Genomic DNA, 15,887 nt, shown 5'->3' with positions numbered 1-15,887 from the left:
TTTGGTTTTGCTAGAGTCACCAAGCATAACCGTTTTTTCTTCGTCAAAAGGAGTGTACAACTTAAACCAATTTTTGTCATAGCATATGTGCCTATTAGCACCAGAATTTGCCCACCACCCTTCAACATATTGCAACATATTGATGTCTGTAATCATAACCACTAAAGGCTCTTCGGTTACGTTAGCCCGCGGGACAAATTCATGTTTCCAAAATTTGCAAAATCGAGCAATATGCCCACTCTTGCGACAAACAAAACAGGATCTATTAAATTGATCTTGTGAAGGGCGTCTTTGGTTCTAATTGTAATTTTTATTCGGGTTTCCCCTTCCTTGAGGTCTATTATTATTTTTAAAGGCTCATATTTTAGGTTTCAATTGATCATTTCTAGGAAAATGATTTTTCGGCATATTATTATTGGTTAAAATAAGGTTTACCTTTGTGGTAGAATTACCACTGCTCTCTTGTGTCATGAGTGCATCTTGTCCTCTAGCCTCCTCCTCCACACGGATGCGAGTGATCAAAGTCTCCAAGGATGTCTCCTTTTGTTTGTGCCACAAAGTCTTTTGGAACTCCCTCCAAGATTGTGGTAGTTTCTCAATTATGCCAGCTACCACCAAATTGTCTCCAATCTTTATGCCTTCGGATCTCAATTCTGCCATGATCATTTGAAAGTTTGTGCTTGATCCACCACCGATTTTCCATCCACCATTTGGTAACTAAAAAATCTACTAGTAGCATACTTCTTTGCACCAACCTCCTCGGTATCATACTTGCTTTGTAAAGCTTTCCAAATTTTTTTGGTAGAATTGTAAGTTGTATCATAATAATCATAGAAATATGCAAGACTATTCAATAGATAAGAGCGACAATTATATTCATCTTTTGTATACTTATCTATTTTTTCTTGATGGAAACTATATTCTTCCCCACTCATCTCATCGGTAGGAACTTTTGATGGATTCTTGTCAGTGAGGATGTAGGAGACTTTGAGAAGACTCAAGTAGAAGATGACTTTTCCTTTCCACCTCTTGAAGTGGGCTCCCTTAAAGCGAAAATGCTTGTTGAGATATCCAACAGGCTCATTTGGTTTCTCTTGTGTAAGCTCCATGTTTTAAATCTCTTTAAAATTGTTGGTGCAAAATACAATAATAATGAAAATAACACAATAAGAAACTGAATAGTACTTCTGAATATTATTAATTTATTAATTTATTTCTTTTGTTTTTGAATTTTATAATCTCTATTTTAGCATATTTCAAGACAATTACGTTGTATTATTAATAAATTTGTCTGTTATTAATTTTGATTTTAGCATATTTCAAGAATGTGTTAATAAATTTGTCTCCTAAAATTTAATTTTGTTATCTAAAGTTTGACTATTTTTATTTTTTTCGTTTTAATTTTTTGCATTTTAGGATATAATGGGGCCTTTTTAATGCATTTTATTGACCAATAAAAGTGTTTAAAATTTTTTTAATTAAAATATATAAATAAATATATTATATATATAATTTTTTTTTACAAGTGGGGCCTTCTTTTATTTGGAGGTTTTAGGAGATTGCATCAATTGCGTCACCTATTGAGCCGGCCTGGGTCAATATATGGTAAAAACTGAACAACCCAATTGAAGTATGGCCCTACTGTACAGTGTACAGCAATTGAGACCGCGTAGCGAGATGTGAATTCTGTCGGCAAGTAAATAAAGGCCAAGTCGCTCGCTTTTTGACTCACAAATAAAGCTATCAAACGCACTTTGTCGCTCGGAAAAAACCTCTTCAGCGCAGGGGAATTTCCTTGTCATTCTTTTCTTTAAACACACCATTTTGATACGCAATTCTCTTTCTATCTCTGTCCCAACTTAGCTTTGTCAATCTCCAACATCGGTATGCGGCAGAACCAAGTTGATCCAGGTAAAGTTTCAAAGAATTTCGAGTTAGAGAAGAAAATCATAGTAACTTAATACCAAGTAATTTTTATTGTTTTGTATTATGCGATTTTTGGTTGCAGAATTTGTTGCCAGCAATAACAACTCAGACCCTGGTAGTCCAACAATTAATGAAGAAAGAAGTGAATCACTAATAGAGCACACGTCACTTTCCATTTCCATTGCATCACTCTTCCCACCATACATCGTTCAGAATCCCACGAAGCACTTAGAATGTCATTCTTCTCACCAGCCAGGTCCAGTGTTTCCATTACCATTCCCTCCTCATCTTCGCATGTCTTTGATGGACCAACAACAAAATTTTCCATTCTGTCACTCTTCCCACCAACCATGTCTGACACTGAGTCAGAATCTAACAAAACCCCTCCACGATTATCTTATTCCATAGTTTCAACCTTCCCACTAGCCAGGTCTCCAACATACAAATCAGACACTGTCCTATTCACAAGCATAAACGATGCCAACCAGTGGTATCAAGCCGGTAGTACAGCAAGGGTAATTACGCCAACAGCCTTAACTACTGCGGAGAAGCCACTCCAGAATGGCGATCAATATATTGGGAGTGTATCAGAAAACGTGCCGCATAAAACTTGTTGTCGAATATCCTTATACTTCATCCGTGGACATCTTGCTAAATGATTACGCAAATGGGTTGTCCCTTGACTAGATTCACCCAAGTAAAGTTTGCCACAATGGTGGCATTGGGCTTTAACTTTTCCTTCAACCTTCTTCCTTGTAAAATGAGCCCAAACATCTGAGGTAGTCTTTCTTTTTTTACTTGTATCCAAGTCCTCATTTGTAGGCTCTTGCTCTCCCTCTTCCTCTGTCCTTGGACTTCCTTGACTCCTTTCTTGTTCCTCTACCTCTAAGTCCACCGTCGGGGAATTCGGACTCCTAATTGATTCAGAAGTTTGGGAGTTAGAATCAAAACAAATTATTACAAATTTATTATTACACATACTCATTAATTAATAGGCACAAATTCATAATTACATAAATTCACAAATTAAACATGATTAACAACAAATTCAAACACTTACTGGTTGTTTAATGGGCATAAAGGTGATAATGATCCTGAGGGTGAGCTGCCAGGCGACAATGGCGAGGGTGATCGTGAAAATGGTGAAGGAGACCGCATAGTTGGCAAGGGAGAGCCACTTGGCGAGGAAGAGCTAGATTTGTTTGTGTTTGTGTCTTCCATCTCCGTTTTAGGCTCTGCATTCCCAACAAACACAAAAAACAATATTTCATTACAATTGTCATCACAACCCAAACAATATTTAACAAACTCAATAATAGTATAATGCCACAAACAACTTATCCCATAAACTAGATGGCACCACCCCTGAAATTTATTAAGAGACAACCGGAATGGCTAATCTGTCATATTCAAATCGATTTCAAAATGCATTGACGAATGAAGCCAAAAGAAAAAAAAAATGGAAATCACAGCCAGATACACCAAAACCAAATTCCAGAATTTAATCTCATTCTCACAATACCATACCATAAAATTCAAACCTCAAAACGCTCATTCTATCATGTCCCAAAACATGTCAGCAACCAAAAAACACAAAATCCCAAAACATCTATTTTCCTTTAATAAACTTTACCTTATAGTTTCTCAGCAACCAAACGTCAATCAAAACATAAAACAAGAAAAATAAATGCACGGGCTGTAATCCCAGAATAAAAGAACGAAAACAGAAAATAATAAAATACTAATAAACAAATTAAAGAAGGTTAAAAAAAATCAACAATTCATGTGGAAAAAGAAAATGACATTTGAAGCCAAAGGTTCAGCTACCAGCAATCACAGGGTGTAACAACGAGCAACAAAACAGTCCTTGTGTTGTCTACACAGACATATTGTTTATGAGTTGTGCTTTTCACATGGAAAGGTTGGTAGTGGGGAGATTGATTTCACCAAAAGCAAAGTGGCAGATGCTTCCTTGTATTAATGAGTTATGGCGTAAATGAACCAATGTGTTATCAAATTACGGATTATACAAGAAGAAAAATCAAAGATTTCATTCATCCATTGATTCATTTGAATATAACCAGGTTAAAAAGAAAAGGGGCCCATCTAATTTGGTCTCTTGTACCCAAAAGGTCAAGGTAAAGGTAAAGGTCAACTATTTATTCAGCTTCACCTAAAGCCAAAAGAGATTTAAATAAGAGCTGAATAACCCAATTGTTTGTTATAACTTATAAATTCAAATGTAGCCAAACTTTGAAGATCAAAGCCATTATGTCTCATTATTAACTAGTAGCCCTAATGAGCCAAATTGTTGAAGTTAATTAAACATGGCTGAATTATAACTTTCAATTACTCAAACCCATCATCTACTTTCCTTTAAAATTATAATATTTGACAACAAAATACAGATCTATACCCTGCTTCATTATTAAAAAAAAGTCAAACCAAGAGTTGCAACTTATATTTCTAACAGATCCAACAACAATTGCCAAATCAAAAACTAAAAAAACTCGAAACCCAGAATTATATTTGCCTAAAAGAACACATTACAAGCCTAAGAACTCATAAAAATCACAACAAAGTATATTTGGGAAGAAAAAAAAAATGTAAGTGATGGCATATGAAATACTAACTCTTGGTAAGCAGAGAGAATGAAAACAGAGGCGAAGAGAACTCTGCCAAGAAATGAAGCGAAAGCCATTGGCCCTTATAGTTTCAGTTGAAGAGAAAGAGTGAGGAAATCTAGCTATACAATTTGATTTCTACCAGCAGCTATACACACAACCCTTTTTCTTTTTTCTTTTTTTTCTCTTCTTCAACAATAAAACCACGCTACCAACATTCCCATCATACAAGCTAACACTAACTATACAAAGTCAAAACAAGTCCTTCACCGAAACAAAAATCAACTCAACTCAGCTCAAAGTTCCTCTGTACCAAACAATGAGCAAAAGAAAATTAAAAATTAAAAAAAAAATACACAGAGAGAGATGACAGCTCCGACAGAAAATTAATGGTACAAACAGAAAAGAAAGTTAAAAAAATTAGAAGAAAAGATTAACTGATGCAGTGATGCTCCGATTTGCTGAAGAGCATACCTTGAGCTGAACGCTGAAGGCTGATGCTCCGATTTGCTCCGATTTGCTGAAGAAAAGAGATGACAGCTCCGGCGAAGAAAAACGGCGACAGCTGTGTAGGGGCTGTGACGGTGGTGTTGTGATTTGGTGGTGAGGAGGTGAGGCCGTCTGGGTTCACGGTGGAGTGAGGGTGAGGGAGTGTAGGGGCTGTGACGCTGTGTCGGATTGAGAGGGAGAGAGTGTAGGGAGGCTGCTGTGCTTAGGGAGTGAGTGCAGAAGAAATGAGCATTAGGGTAAGAAATTTTAGGTTATATATATATGAGGGTATTTAAGTCATTTCACTTAACCGGGTTTTTACCGGGCCGGGTTTCGGGTCGGGTCTTGGGTTTTTTTTAAAAAACCCAGACCCGACCCGGACCCGCTTCGGGTTTTTTTTTAAACCCATACCCGACCCTATTTATAATCGGACCGGGTAAAACCCGGCCCATTAGGGTCGGGCCGGGCCGGGTACCCGCGGGCCGGATAAAAATTGCTATCCCTATGTGAAGGTAAGAGTTGTAGCCATTTGATGCAAAACGGCCGTCACTTCTCCATTTATGCAGGTATTCGTAGCGGTATCTTGCATTTTGCTCTCTCTGGTCAGTCTTGTGAATTGAATCCCAATTGCGTCGAAAGCTCCTTCGATTCTGTGCTGACTGCTGAGTCTGCAGACTAGAACATATCTAGTTTGAAATCTGAAGGTCACTCTTCAATCACATTCCGGATATTAATCAAAGCACACCCTTTAGACCCGGTCCACTGTTCTATTCTTTTCAAATATCCTTGCATGTCAGTGTCAATGTGTTCCGAGTGAGATAGTAAATTGTGATCGTCGCATTACTATAATAATCTATGGTTGACTTGATTTTTATGTTACATTAATAATAAAGTTTTGAATTAAAAAAATAATAATAATAATAAAGTTCAGCTACAAAATACCACCGTATACTTTTGGTGTGATGATCACTCTACAAATATAAGTGTTTGTAGGGTATGGGGTGTGGGGGGCAAAGGTTGGGATTCAAGTCTCCAAAAGGGAGTTGCACACACACATACACTTAGTTTAAGTTAGAGTAGAAATTCTATCTTATATAAAAAAATTAAAAAGAAAAAAAAGTCCAGCTACAAAATTGGTTGCAACTTAAGACTACAATTTCCTTTAAAAAGATTAATATTACATATATTTTGAAAATCTGACTGTTAAATATTATTTACTATATGATCTATAAGCTATATAATTTAAAATTATAAAAATTTGCAATTTAAACAATTTATTGACGATATAGCTATCTTTAATTTTTTTAGAAATTTTGCATTAGCATGGAGGCTTTGAGAAGAAAATGTAATCCAACGATGGATTTGTCAAAATTCACCTCTAATTACCTTAGGTTACAACTAATTTTGTAATTAAATTTTATCCTTACTTTAATCACAACATATCAATTCAACAATTGTAGGGCCTTTGGGGAGTAATGGCCCCTCCAAAGTTTTTTTTTTAAAAATTAATATATATGTAGTACTAATTTTAACAATTTTTGTTCTATAAAAGTACACTTTACTCCCTTAACAATATTATTGATTCTTTAAGAGTAATGCTATAACTACAAACTTTTCTACAAAATTTTTACAAATTATTAAGGTAACAAATTCTTATTAGTTCACATATGGAGCCACCAATCACATCATTTTTCACTTACTAATAACCACTCACTACATCAGCAATTTGTAAAAAAGTTAGTAACTCTATCATTTTCCTCATTCTAAAGGTCATAAAAGAAAATGTTATACTTATAATATTTCACAACAAATTTTAAGTAACAAGTTGTTATTGGTAGCTATTATTGGGCAAAAAAGTAACTTAAGTGATAAGTTTAAATTAAAATCAATAACAACTTACCATATAAGATTTTTTTGTGAAAATATTGTGAACATAGCACTTTTCTAAAAACATTTATAGATCTAAAATTTAAAACAAAATATACAAGCCCCAAAAAATTAGCCCAACAACAAAATTACCAATCGCAAAGCTATATAATAATAATAATAATAAATCAATCCCAATAAAACAATTTCACCCAAAACAAAAAACCCAGAACTTTAAAAATTTAAAAAAAAAAATTTGTTCTTAAAAAAAAAAAAAAAAAACCATCAGCAGCAACATAGCCGAAGGTCAAAGTTGCCGCACAAAATTAGCAACAAAGCCACCTCCTCTAACTTCAAGCCAATACTGAATTGTGGACTCACTAGATTTATTTTTCTGGTTGGAATAGATCCTCTCTATTTTAAGTACTCTCCATTTCGTCATTTAATGGTTAATGTGTTTTTTTTTTCCTTAATTTAACAATGTATAAACTACCTAGACATTTATAATTTTAAATGATTTAATAATTACTAAACTTTTAAATTCGTAATATTTAATTTAATTCATGAAATAAATTAATTTCTAACGAAAATGATCATTTTTCATATTTAATTAATATTATCTTTAGTTGTTGACTTGTACTATAAGGAGACGTTTAGGAGGTAATATTTTAGAATTCTTAGAAATATTGAAAGGTTTTTTTTTTTTTTTTTAACATTTTCACATTTGAGTTTGATGGTGCCAGAAAATATCCAAGTTCAAATACTCGTCCTTATGGTCGTCCACATCAGTGCTCAGAGCTGTGTTCAATACCCTTGTCCCTCCATTACCACCATTACCCTTGCACGCTCGTCCATTGTAGGACGAGCGGGCTGCGTATCTCGTCCTTCAGTTATGACGGATGAGATGGGTTAATAAAGAGCCAGACCTCGTCCTTCATTAATGACGGACGAGGTCAATTCACAACTGGACTAAGCACCCTTTCAACCAAAAGCTGTATCGCTTGAGTCTCAACGCAGTTTCTGAAGAGGCCGGATACTTTCAGCCCGTTGATTCCTTAGAATTCCTTTGAATCTATCAGAATTCCTTTGGAATTATCAGTTATATATATAGATATAATGAATAGTACTGAAGAAAATGAGTAGAGGCTGACGTTTGAGTATTGCTTTAATAGATATATAGTTGTAACTATTGCTTTAATAGATAAGTTTGAGTTTCATAGTGGGTTTCAAAGTTGATTTGGATAAGAATAATCAGTTATTTTTATTGAGACTTTAAAAACTGTATGTAATAAGATACGGATGACTAATAAGCATAAAAGTAATTTGAGTTCAAATAGAACTCAGGTTTTATAAAATTAAAAAAAAAAAAAAAATTAGAACACAGGCTTAACAAAAGTAACCATGAGGTGTTTTGTTCCCGTAAATTTTGCCAAAAGAAAATTTTTGAAATTTTGAAAAAAATCAAAACCAGGGGAGTTTTTTTTTTAAATTTTTTTTAATAGTAACTTTGTATCTTTCTACTATTTAGTGGGACTTGTAGGCTTTTTTTTTTTTTTTTTTTTGAAAAAAGTTAATAATTTGCATCAATTATAATTTGAGATTATTACAATTTTCANGAGTCTCAACGCAGTTTCTGAAGAGGTAACCTTTGTGGCAGTTAAGGAAGTTACCCTCTGAATCCTCCAAACTCTACAACGATTAGCAGAAGTAACTGATTTCTACTGCTATATAAAGGCCTTTCGGTGCAGAGGTAAGGGGATCTTTTTTTTTCTTTTTCTGGGAGAGAATTTTAGAAACATTAAGCATTGAGAGCTTTCCTATCCCCCAGTTTTCTGACTTTACCATCGGAGAATCAAAGGCCGGCCACCACCGGTCTTCTCTGCTGATTTTCTTTGTTTTCTCAGGATTCATTTTACTAGATCAAGAACATCCGGAGACTTTTCAGCCCGTTGATTCCTTAGAATTCCTTTGAATCTATCAGAATTCCTTTGGAATTATCAGTTGGCGCCGTCTGTGGGAAGACTTTGTTGAGTTCTATAGTCTCTTTCTTCAACCAAGGGTTGAAATGGTTCGGACAAGATCTAGAGCAACGAGTCCAGGCCCTCAACATAGTCGGGACGCTTCTAGTAACCCTCACCGAGACCGTCAGTCAGCACCTACCATGCAACCGCCCTCTTTTCAACATGTGCAATCCATGGCTGCCGCTATGGCGGAACTAACTCGTCAAAACCAAGAGTTGGTTAGGCAACTGGAGTTAAGAAAACAACCTCATGAACGGAACACTGGAGAACAGGCACAGAGTCAAGAGGAGGAAAGGAATGTTGAGACTGACAATCAATCGAGAGGTACCGTTTCACGGAGGGTACCTCACTTGGAAAGAGAAATGGATCAAATGAGAAGGGTAATGGACGAAATGAGGGAAAACATGAGGAAAACAAACCCTGTGGAAGACTTGGTCCACAGAACTGATTCCCCCTTCGTGGCGTCCGTCAATGCCCATCCCTTACCACCCAAGTTCAAGATGCCTCCTTTAGATTCTTATGACGGGACGAGAGATCCTTTTGACCATATTGCCACCTTTAAAACTACTATGCATCTCCAAGGAGTTCCAGACGAAATAATGTGCAGAGCTTTTCCTACTACTTTGAAAGGACCAGCACAGGTGTGGTTTAGCAAAATACCTCCTAATACAGTGGCGTCCTTTGAGGAGCTGAGCAAATTGTTTGTTAACAATTTCATTGGAGGGCAAAGGCACAAACGTTCTTCGTCCAGTTTGCTAACCATAGAGCAAGGGGAGAATGAAAGTTTGCGGTCTTTCATCACGCGATTCAACAGGGATGCCTTGGAGGTGGACGAGGTGGATGACAAACTTCTCTTGGCAGCATTTTATAATGGCGTTCATTCTGATCTATTTATACATAAGTTGTATGAGCAAGCACCTCAAACTATGGCCGAGCTAGTGCATTCGGCCCAGAACTTCATGAATGCAGAGGACGCTATCATAGCCAAGAAGAGGAAGAGAGTTGAGAAAGTTGAAACCAACACAACGCGTCAGCCAGAACAAGGTCCTCGTCCTAAGAGGGGACGGACGGAAGATAAGAGAGACCGAGATAAGAAAGCGGGCCCTTCAGCACGAAGTCAACAGTATACCCCTCTGAATGTGCCACTTGAGCAAGTCCTAATGCAGATTAAAGACGAACCTTCCTTGAAGTGGCCAGAGAAGATGAAGGGAGATCCCAACAAACGTAATCGAAATAAGTATTGTCGATTCCATAGGGATCACGGACATGATACAGATGAATGTTTTGATTTGAAGCAACAAATTGAAAATCTCATCAGGCAAGGAAAGTTGAGGAACTTCCTTGGACGAGACCACAAGTATGAGAAGTTGAAAGCAAAGGTAGAGGAAACATCACGACCACCGCTTGGAGAATCACAAAAAAAAAAAAAAAAAAAATAAGGGTGTGATGAAAAAATTATTTCACTCACAAACCCATAATATTTGTCACACCTATAGATATTTTGTGATTAAAAAATATAGTAATTTCAAATTATAATAAATGTAAATTATTAATTTTTTTCAAAAAAAAGAAAAAAAGAAAAAAGAAAAAGAAGAGCATTTGGAATAAGAACCAATAACCACCAGTTGAAAAAGGCAGCAATAAAAGTTATGTCGAGAGCCTATCAAATGAAAATTTCGGTTAATGACATAAATAAGAAGTTAAACCAAGAATAACCCAAATAATATAATGACACACACAAAAACTCACACAGTTCAACCACTTGTGAATTGGAATTGAAACCCGCAATCCAACTTCGTTGTCTAATGCGTTATTCATCATTGAATTTATAAAAAATAATACAATTCCATAAACCCACAAATGAAACAACTATCACAATAAATCAATTTCTGAATTTTAAATCAAATCCAGAACACAGTGCAACTATTTTCAATCTTCAGAGAATTGCAACCTTGCAATTTTCAGGTAATAGGATCTTAGACTCACAGTAGAATTTCCATATACAAAGCCTCAATGGAAAAAAAAAAAAAAAAAAAAATTCCTAGGAAACAAACAAAGCCTAACAAACTAAACTATAACTCAAAAGGCTTAAGAAAACCACATATTTAAGAGATCTATGCACCGCCGATCTCAGATCTACAAAATCAAATTCACAACATGTACAAAAAAAACACAGAACGAATCAATAGAGACTAATTCAATAACTAACAATTTTTTATTTTTATTTTTTAAATGGAGTCTTAGATTTGTGTTTGACGAAATCTCACTCTAACAGAAGCTAAATCAAACTCTGAGCTTATTCTAATTGAAGAAAGTGTGATCTGAAAGTAAACAAAAAGAGAATTTCAGTTTTCTCTCTTTTTCTTTATTTTTTTTCTTCTTATGTTTTCCCCCGAATTCTCAGGACCAAACAAAGAGAGAAATTGAAGTGAGAAATGTAGAAGAAAAAGCTTACCTTGAATCTATCTGAAATGATATTTGTAGTGAAATCTGAAGCAAAGAGGTGGATGAGAGTGAGAGTTTCTTAAAAATGATGATAACGGTGAAAAGAAGATTAACACAAAATTGAGGGAATTGGAGAATTGAAGAAGAAGTAATTTGAGTTTAAAAACCAACTTGAGTGTAGTGGAGTGTGGTCCTATTTTGTAGATAGTGTTTTACATGGAAACTAAAGAAGTATTCTTATCAAGTTTTGCCCCTACTTAAACGTAAGCTGTAAGGGCATTTTAGAACAAAAAAAAAAAAAAAAAAAAATTCTACTGTCAATTTTATATGTTCAACCTCCAAAATCACTTATATCAATCAAATTAAAAATGTGTAAATTTGCAAAGTTGTTATAGTAATTATATAAATTTACACTAATATTATTCACTTTGCTTATAGTTTTTTATTCTTTCTTTATATATCTCGAAACTGAAAGAAGAGAGTGAATGGTGGTTATTGAGTGTGAAAAAATAGAAACAATATAAAAAATCAAGAAAAATTGATATTTTAATGTAATGTAATGTGAAATTGATAATTTAATATGTGTATGTTTTGAAAAATAAGCATATAAAATAGAAGAGTAGTTTGTTATGCTAAAATAAATGGAATTTTTTATACAAACCGATATAAATGATATTACCAAGCAAAATGTCATCATCTTGCCTTTCCATTATAGGGAGAGAATTAGAGAAATGTGTCCCTTGCTTAAAATGGGTTGCATAGGATAGTTAATACTTAATAGCACATGTGACATGTGACAATTTGTAAATTCGAAAAACTTATAATATATAAATTTCTGTTTCAAAAGAATCAATATTCATTGAATTTGGTTAAGATAATCAGTTTTTTAGAGCTCAAAGTTTTGTCAAGAAGGTATCCATGATGTTAATTACTCTTTGGATAACCCCTAATCTATTCTCACAAAATGATTTCTAATAAATCCAACATTTTATGATATTGCTTCTTTGTTGATAAATAATGGGGTACTAATTAATTGAGAGAAAAGGAAGACAAAGAAGGGATACCTTAAAAAAAATCAAAAATGATAAATGCAAAATACTTTGATCATATTCTAGAGAGAGAAAGAGAGATGTAAATTCGTGGTTTGGACCACTGGTGGGTTGGGTTTTATTAATCCCATTCGTTTTTTGTTTTGTTTTTGTTTTTATTGAAGCCCATTCGTTTTCTATTTATTTATTTTGACAAAGTAAATTCCAAAAGCTTGTAATGCACTAGCTTGGGCTTTTATAAGAAACGCTAAAAGGATGACGATGTTCTGAGCAACAGAAGCCTACACATCTATGCTTTTGGGCCAAATCACCCAACCTTGGCATGGTGTTCAGTACCCCAAATTTGCTCTAGACACAACCAACCCCCTACCTATATATAATTATGATTATTATAATTCTAACCAACAAATAAATACACCACCCTAAAAAAGACACAAAAAAAAAAAAAAAAAAAAAAAGAATTGAGCTTAGCACAACATGACAGACCAAGGCAATAATATGTATTAAATGTTTTCAGATGATGGTGCATAAAAACTAGGTCTATATGCTGATATGCATGTTACCTTTATCTAATAGGTACGGTGGTACCAATATGTTGGATGAAAGAGTTCAGGTCTCGGCCCCATTGGGAGTTTGGGCCTATTGGAGCGACATTGTGAAAGTAAAGTATGAGGCACAGGTTGTGCAGAAAACATTTACTCAAGCAAGCCAGCTTGATCAACCATCAAGTGGATGGCACTGTGTTTTTTTCATCATCACTATACGTGCTTAGCAATTGGCCAAGAATAAATAATAATAAAAACTAAGATATGCTATCAATGGAATCCATCCCCACTCATGACCCATCCCAAGAGAAGGTGGACTGATAATTAATCATGATAATTATGCAGTTTGCGTGTAGATTCTAGATATATCCACTCAGGAACAAGGTAAAAGACTTTATAGTTCAGTATCAATCATAAAATCATTGATCAAAATTTACTAGTATTTGATAAGCCTTATTCAACTGATGAAGAGATGTATGATGGTTCTAATAAATGAGATTCAAATCAATTTTATTATTTTGTTAACTTCTTATATTCAACAAAATTTAGGGATGATTAGCCTAATGAACTTCTAATTTATTGTTTCAATAGAATGTGACAAACTTGATCTAAGTAGTAACTAGTAAGTAATCCAAACAAAGATTTTTCTAAATACTCAAGTCTTTTATGTCAACTGTAAAGTATGCTTAGACATGTACTTTAGTAGGCATTTATCTTTTTCTTCTTTTGCTGGGCCGCCATTTAAAAACCAAAGGCACCAAGAAGGACCTTTTTTAATAAAAGGTTTTAACTGAACTCATAATAACCACATATTAAGAAAGAGTGTTTAAGACTTGCACATGGTAGCTGGGATAGTTCTGGGCCCCTTGGTTCTTCTTCACACTTGCTCACACTTTAACCTAACATCATCATGGTAATTATGGTACATGGGCTTTTAGACTGTTAAATGTTGGCTATAACATGTGGAGTGCTGGTGAAACCATTCCATATAGACTTGTAATAGTCAAGCTTTGAGGGCCCAGTAATATTGTTATGTCATTTTCTACATACTTACATTGGAATAGGAGGAAAAATGGTAAAGTGAAAGAGGTCTCCAAAGTAATTGGGGGTGGGTGAGGTTAGACTTCAGAGATGACAATTTCGATTTTTGTCTTTTTAAGTTTCATAGAAGCTCCAAGCACAAAATGGTTCTTTGTTGCTTTTATCCTTCAAACCCTTGCTGTTTCTTTTTTTCTTTTTCTTTTTTTTCAGAATGATGATTTCTTCTTTTCAGTTTTGCAGAGAAAAGAGATAGAATTATTGATGCCTTCCAATTGGGCGGGGCCACATTTTAGTTACCCAATACCAACATTTACAGAGTCACGTTTACAACTTAAAGAAATGTACATATGAAGCAAACTTTTTAAGATTTTTTTTTTTGGGGGGTGAGGGGGGGGGGGGGGGGGAGATAATTATGTCCACCAAAAGTTTAAAATCAAATTGTGATGGTAATTAGGTAGATTTTTTTTTTTTTTTTTAAAGAGGGTTTCAACCTATGACGTCCGCTTCTGATAGTAAATTAATTGTAAAAGAAACATGCCTTATTAGCACCGCTTAAATCAAATTTAATCAGGTTGATTCATAATTAGTGATATGACCTTAGTATTGATTATTGTAGTCAGGTAATTCCTTTTTCACCACAAGAAAAGGGAAGCTACTAAATTGCATAGAGGAAAAAAAGGTATTAAGGTCCAATATGTTTAGGGATAATTTTTTAAAAATGATTTCTTTAATTTTTTTTTTTTTTTTAGTTTTTACTTCTTGATGTAACTGAAAAATATTAGTCAACAGAAAATATTTTTTGTATTCAATGATATTTTGTATTAAAATGTCGTGACAGGTTTAAAAAAAAAAAAAAAAGCCTTTGCTTATAGGGATGGTAAAATTCTCCACTGTGACAAGTTTTGCTTTTCCCACCTCGAATATGTATAAATATTATTTTTACTTAATATATTTTTAAATTATTTATATAAATTTTATTTTTTATACATGTCTTTTATTTTTATTATTGTATATTCTATTACTATCCCCGAACACTCTCTCTCTCTTTCTCTCTCTCATGTCAAAACCACCTCATTAGGAATATAAAAATACAACAAACCCTCCCTACCTCACTCCCACTTGGCTTAAATTTTCCCGTCCTAAAGACCTAGGGTGGGGAAGGTCATGTCTAGTCCAACTACATCTATCAGTTTTACCTTCTTTTTTAACTCCTTTACTACACAACTACCACCTCTCTTATCCCCACATCACCTACAAGGCTACAACCACCACCACCCACCTATTGTCACGGGTTTGACAACTATCACTTCAAACATCAATCACCAATCATCGATATCAATAATTGTCAACCATCGATTGCCACTAGGCCCATCCTTTACCTAGTCATTGCCACCCCTGGCCACTTATTGCCAATCACCATCATTCGTTGACCATAATCACAATCGACCACTGCTTATTGACTATGGCCACTATTATCAATCATCTATAATTGTCACTACCACTGCAACTTCCTACAACTACTACCATTGACGGAACTGTTGGGTGCAACCAAAATGTTAGGCAATTATTTTTTGAATCACAACTAAACAAAGAAAAACAAATACTTTTTTCTAAGATTATTTTCAATGGGTTTGGCTTACCTCTAATACTTTCTTAACTGGAATCTCTTTTTGTTTTAATGAGAAACTGCCATATCACCCACTAACTAAATAAAAGGTGGAGATTAAAACCTACTACGACTTACTATTGTGTACTTGTTAATGATCATTTTGGTAATCCAAATAGAAAGAAGAAGCCTAGCAACATGGGTAGAAAAGAGTTGGTAAATGGATAGAAAAATCATTAAGTCCAAGCGGTAGGAATAATAGATCACAGGTCTAT

General features: G+C 34.5%; 2 protein-coding genes across 2 annotated transcripts; one reads left to right on the top strand and one right to left on the bottom strand.

The window, feature by feature from the left end:
• Window positions 1–2,494: 2,494 nt before the first annotated feature.
• LOC136064108 (uncharacterized) lies at window positions 2,495–5,254 on the bottom strand. The gene is made up of 3 exons (XM_065765416.1): window positions 5,025–5,254; window positions 2,987–3,161; window positions 2,495–2,840 (listed from the first exon to the last, which is right to left on the bottom strand). The coding sequence occupies exons 2-3, from the start codon at window positions 3,145–3,147 to the stop codon at window positions 2,495–2,497; spliced, it is 507 nt and encodes a 168-aa protein (XP_065621488.1). The 5' UTR covers window positions 3,148–3,161; window positions 5,025–5,254.
• Window positions 5,255–9,111: 3,857 nt separating this feature from the next.
• Window positions 9,112–13,192, top strand: LOC136064107 (uncharacterized). Its single transcript, XM_065765415.1, has 2 exons — window positions 9,112–10,283; window positions 12,997–13,192. Exons 1-2 carry the CDS (start codon window positions 9,112–9,114, stop codon window positions 13,190–13,192), a joined length of 1,368 nt encoding a protein of 455 aa, XP_065621487.1.
• Window positions 13,193–15,887: the final 2,695 nt, after the last annotated feature.

The sequence above is a fragment of the Quercus suber genome, unplaced genomic scaffold (assembly GCF_002906115.3).
Source record: "Quercus suber isolate HL8 unplaced genomic scaffold, Cork oak 2.0 scaffold_625, whole genome shotgun sequence".
Taxonomy (NCBI): Eukaryota; Viridiplantae; Streptophyta; class Magnoliopsida; order Fagales; family Fagaceae; genus Quercus; species Quercus suber.
This window is presented reverse-complemented; position numbering and strand designations above follow the sequence as displayed.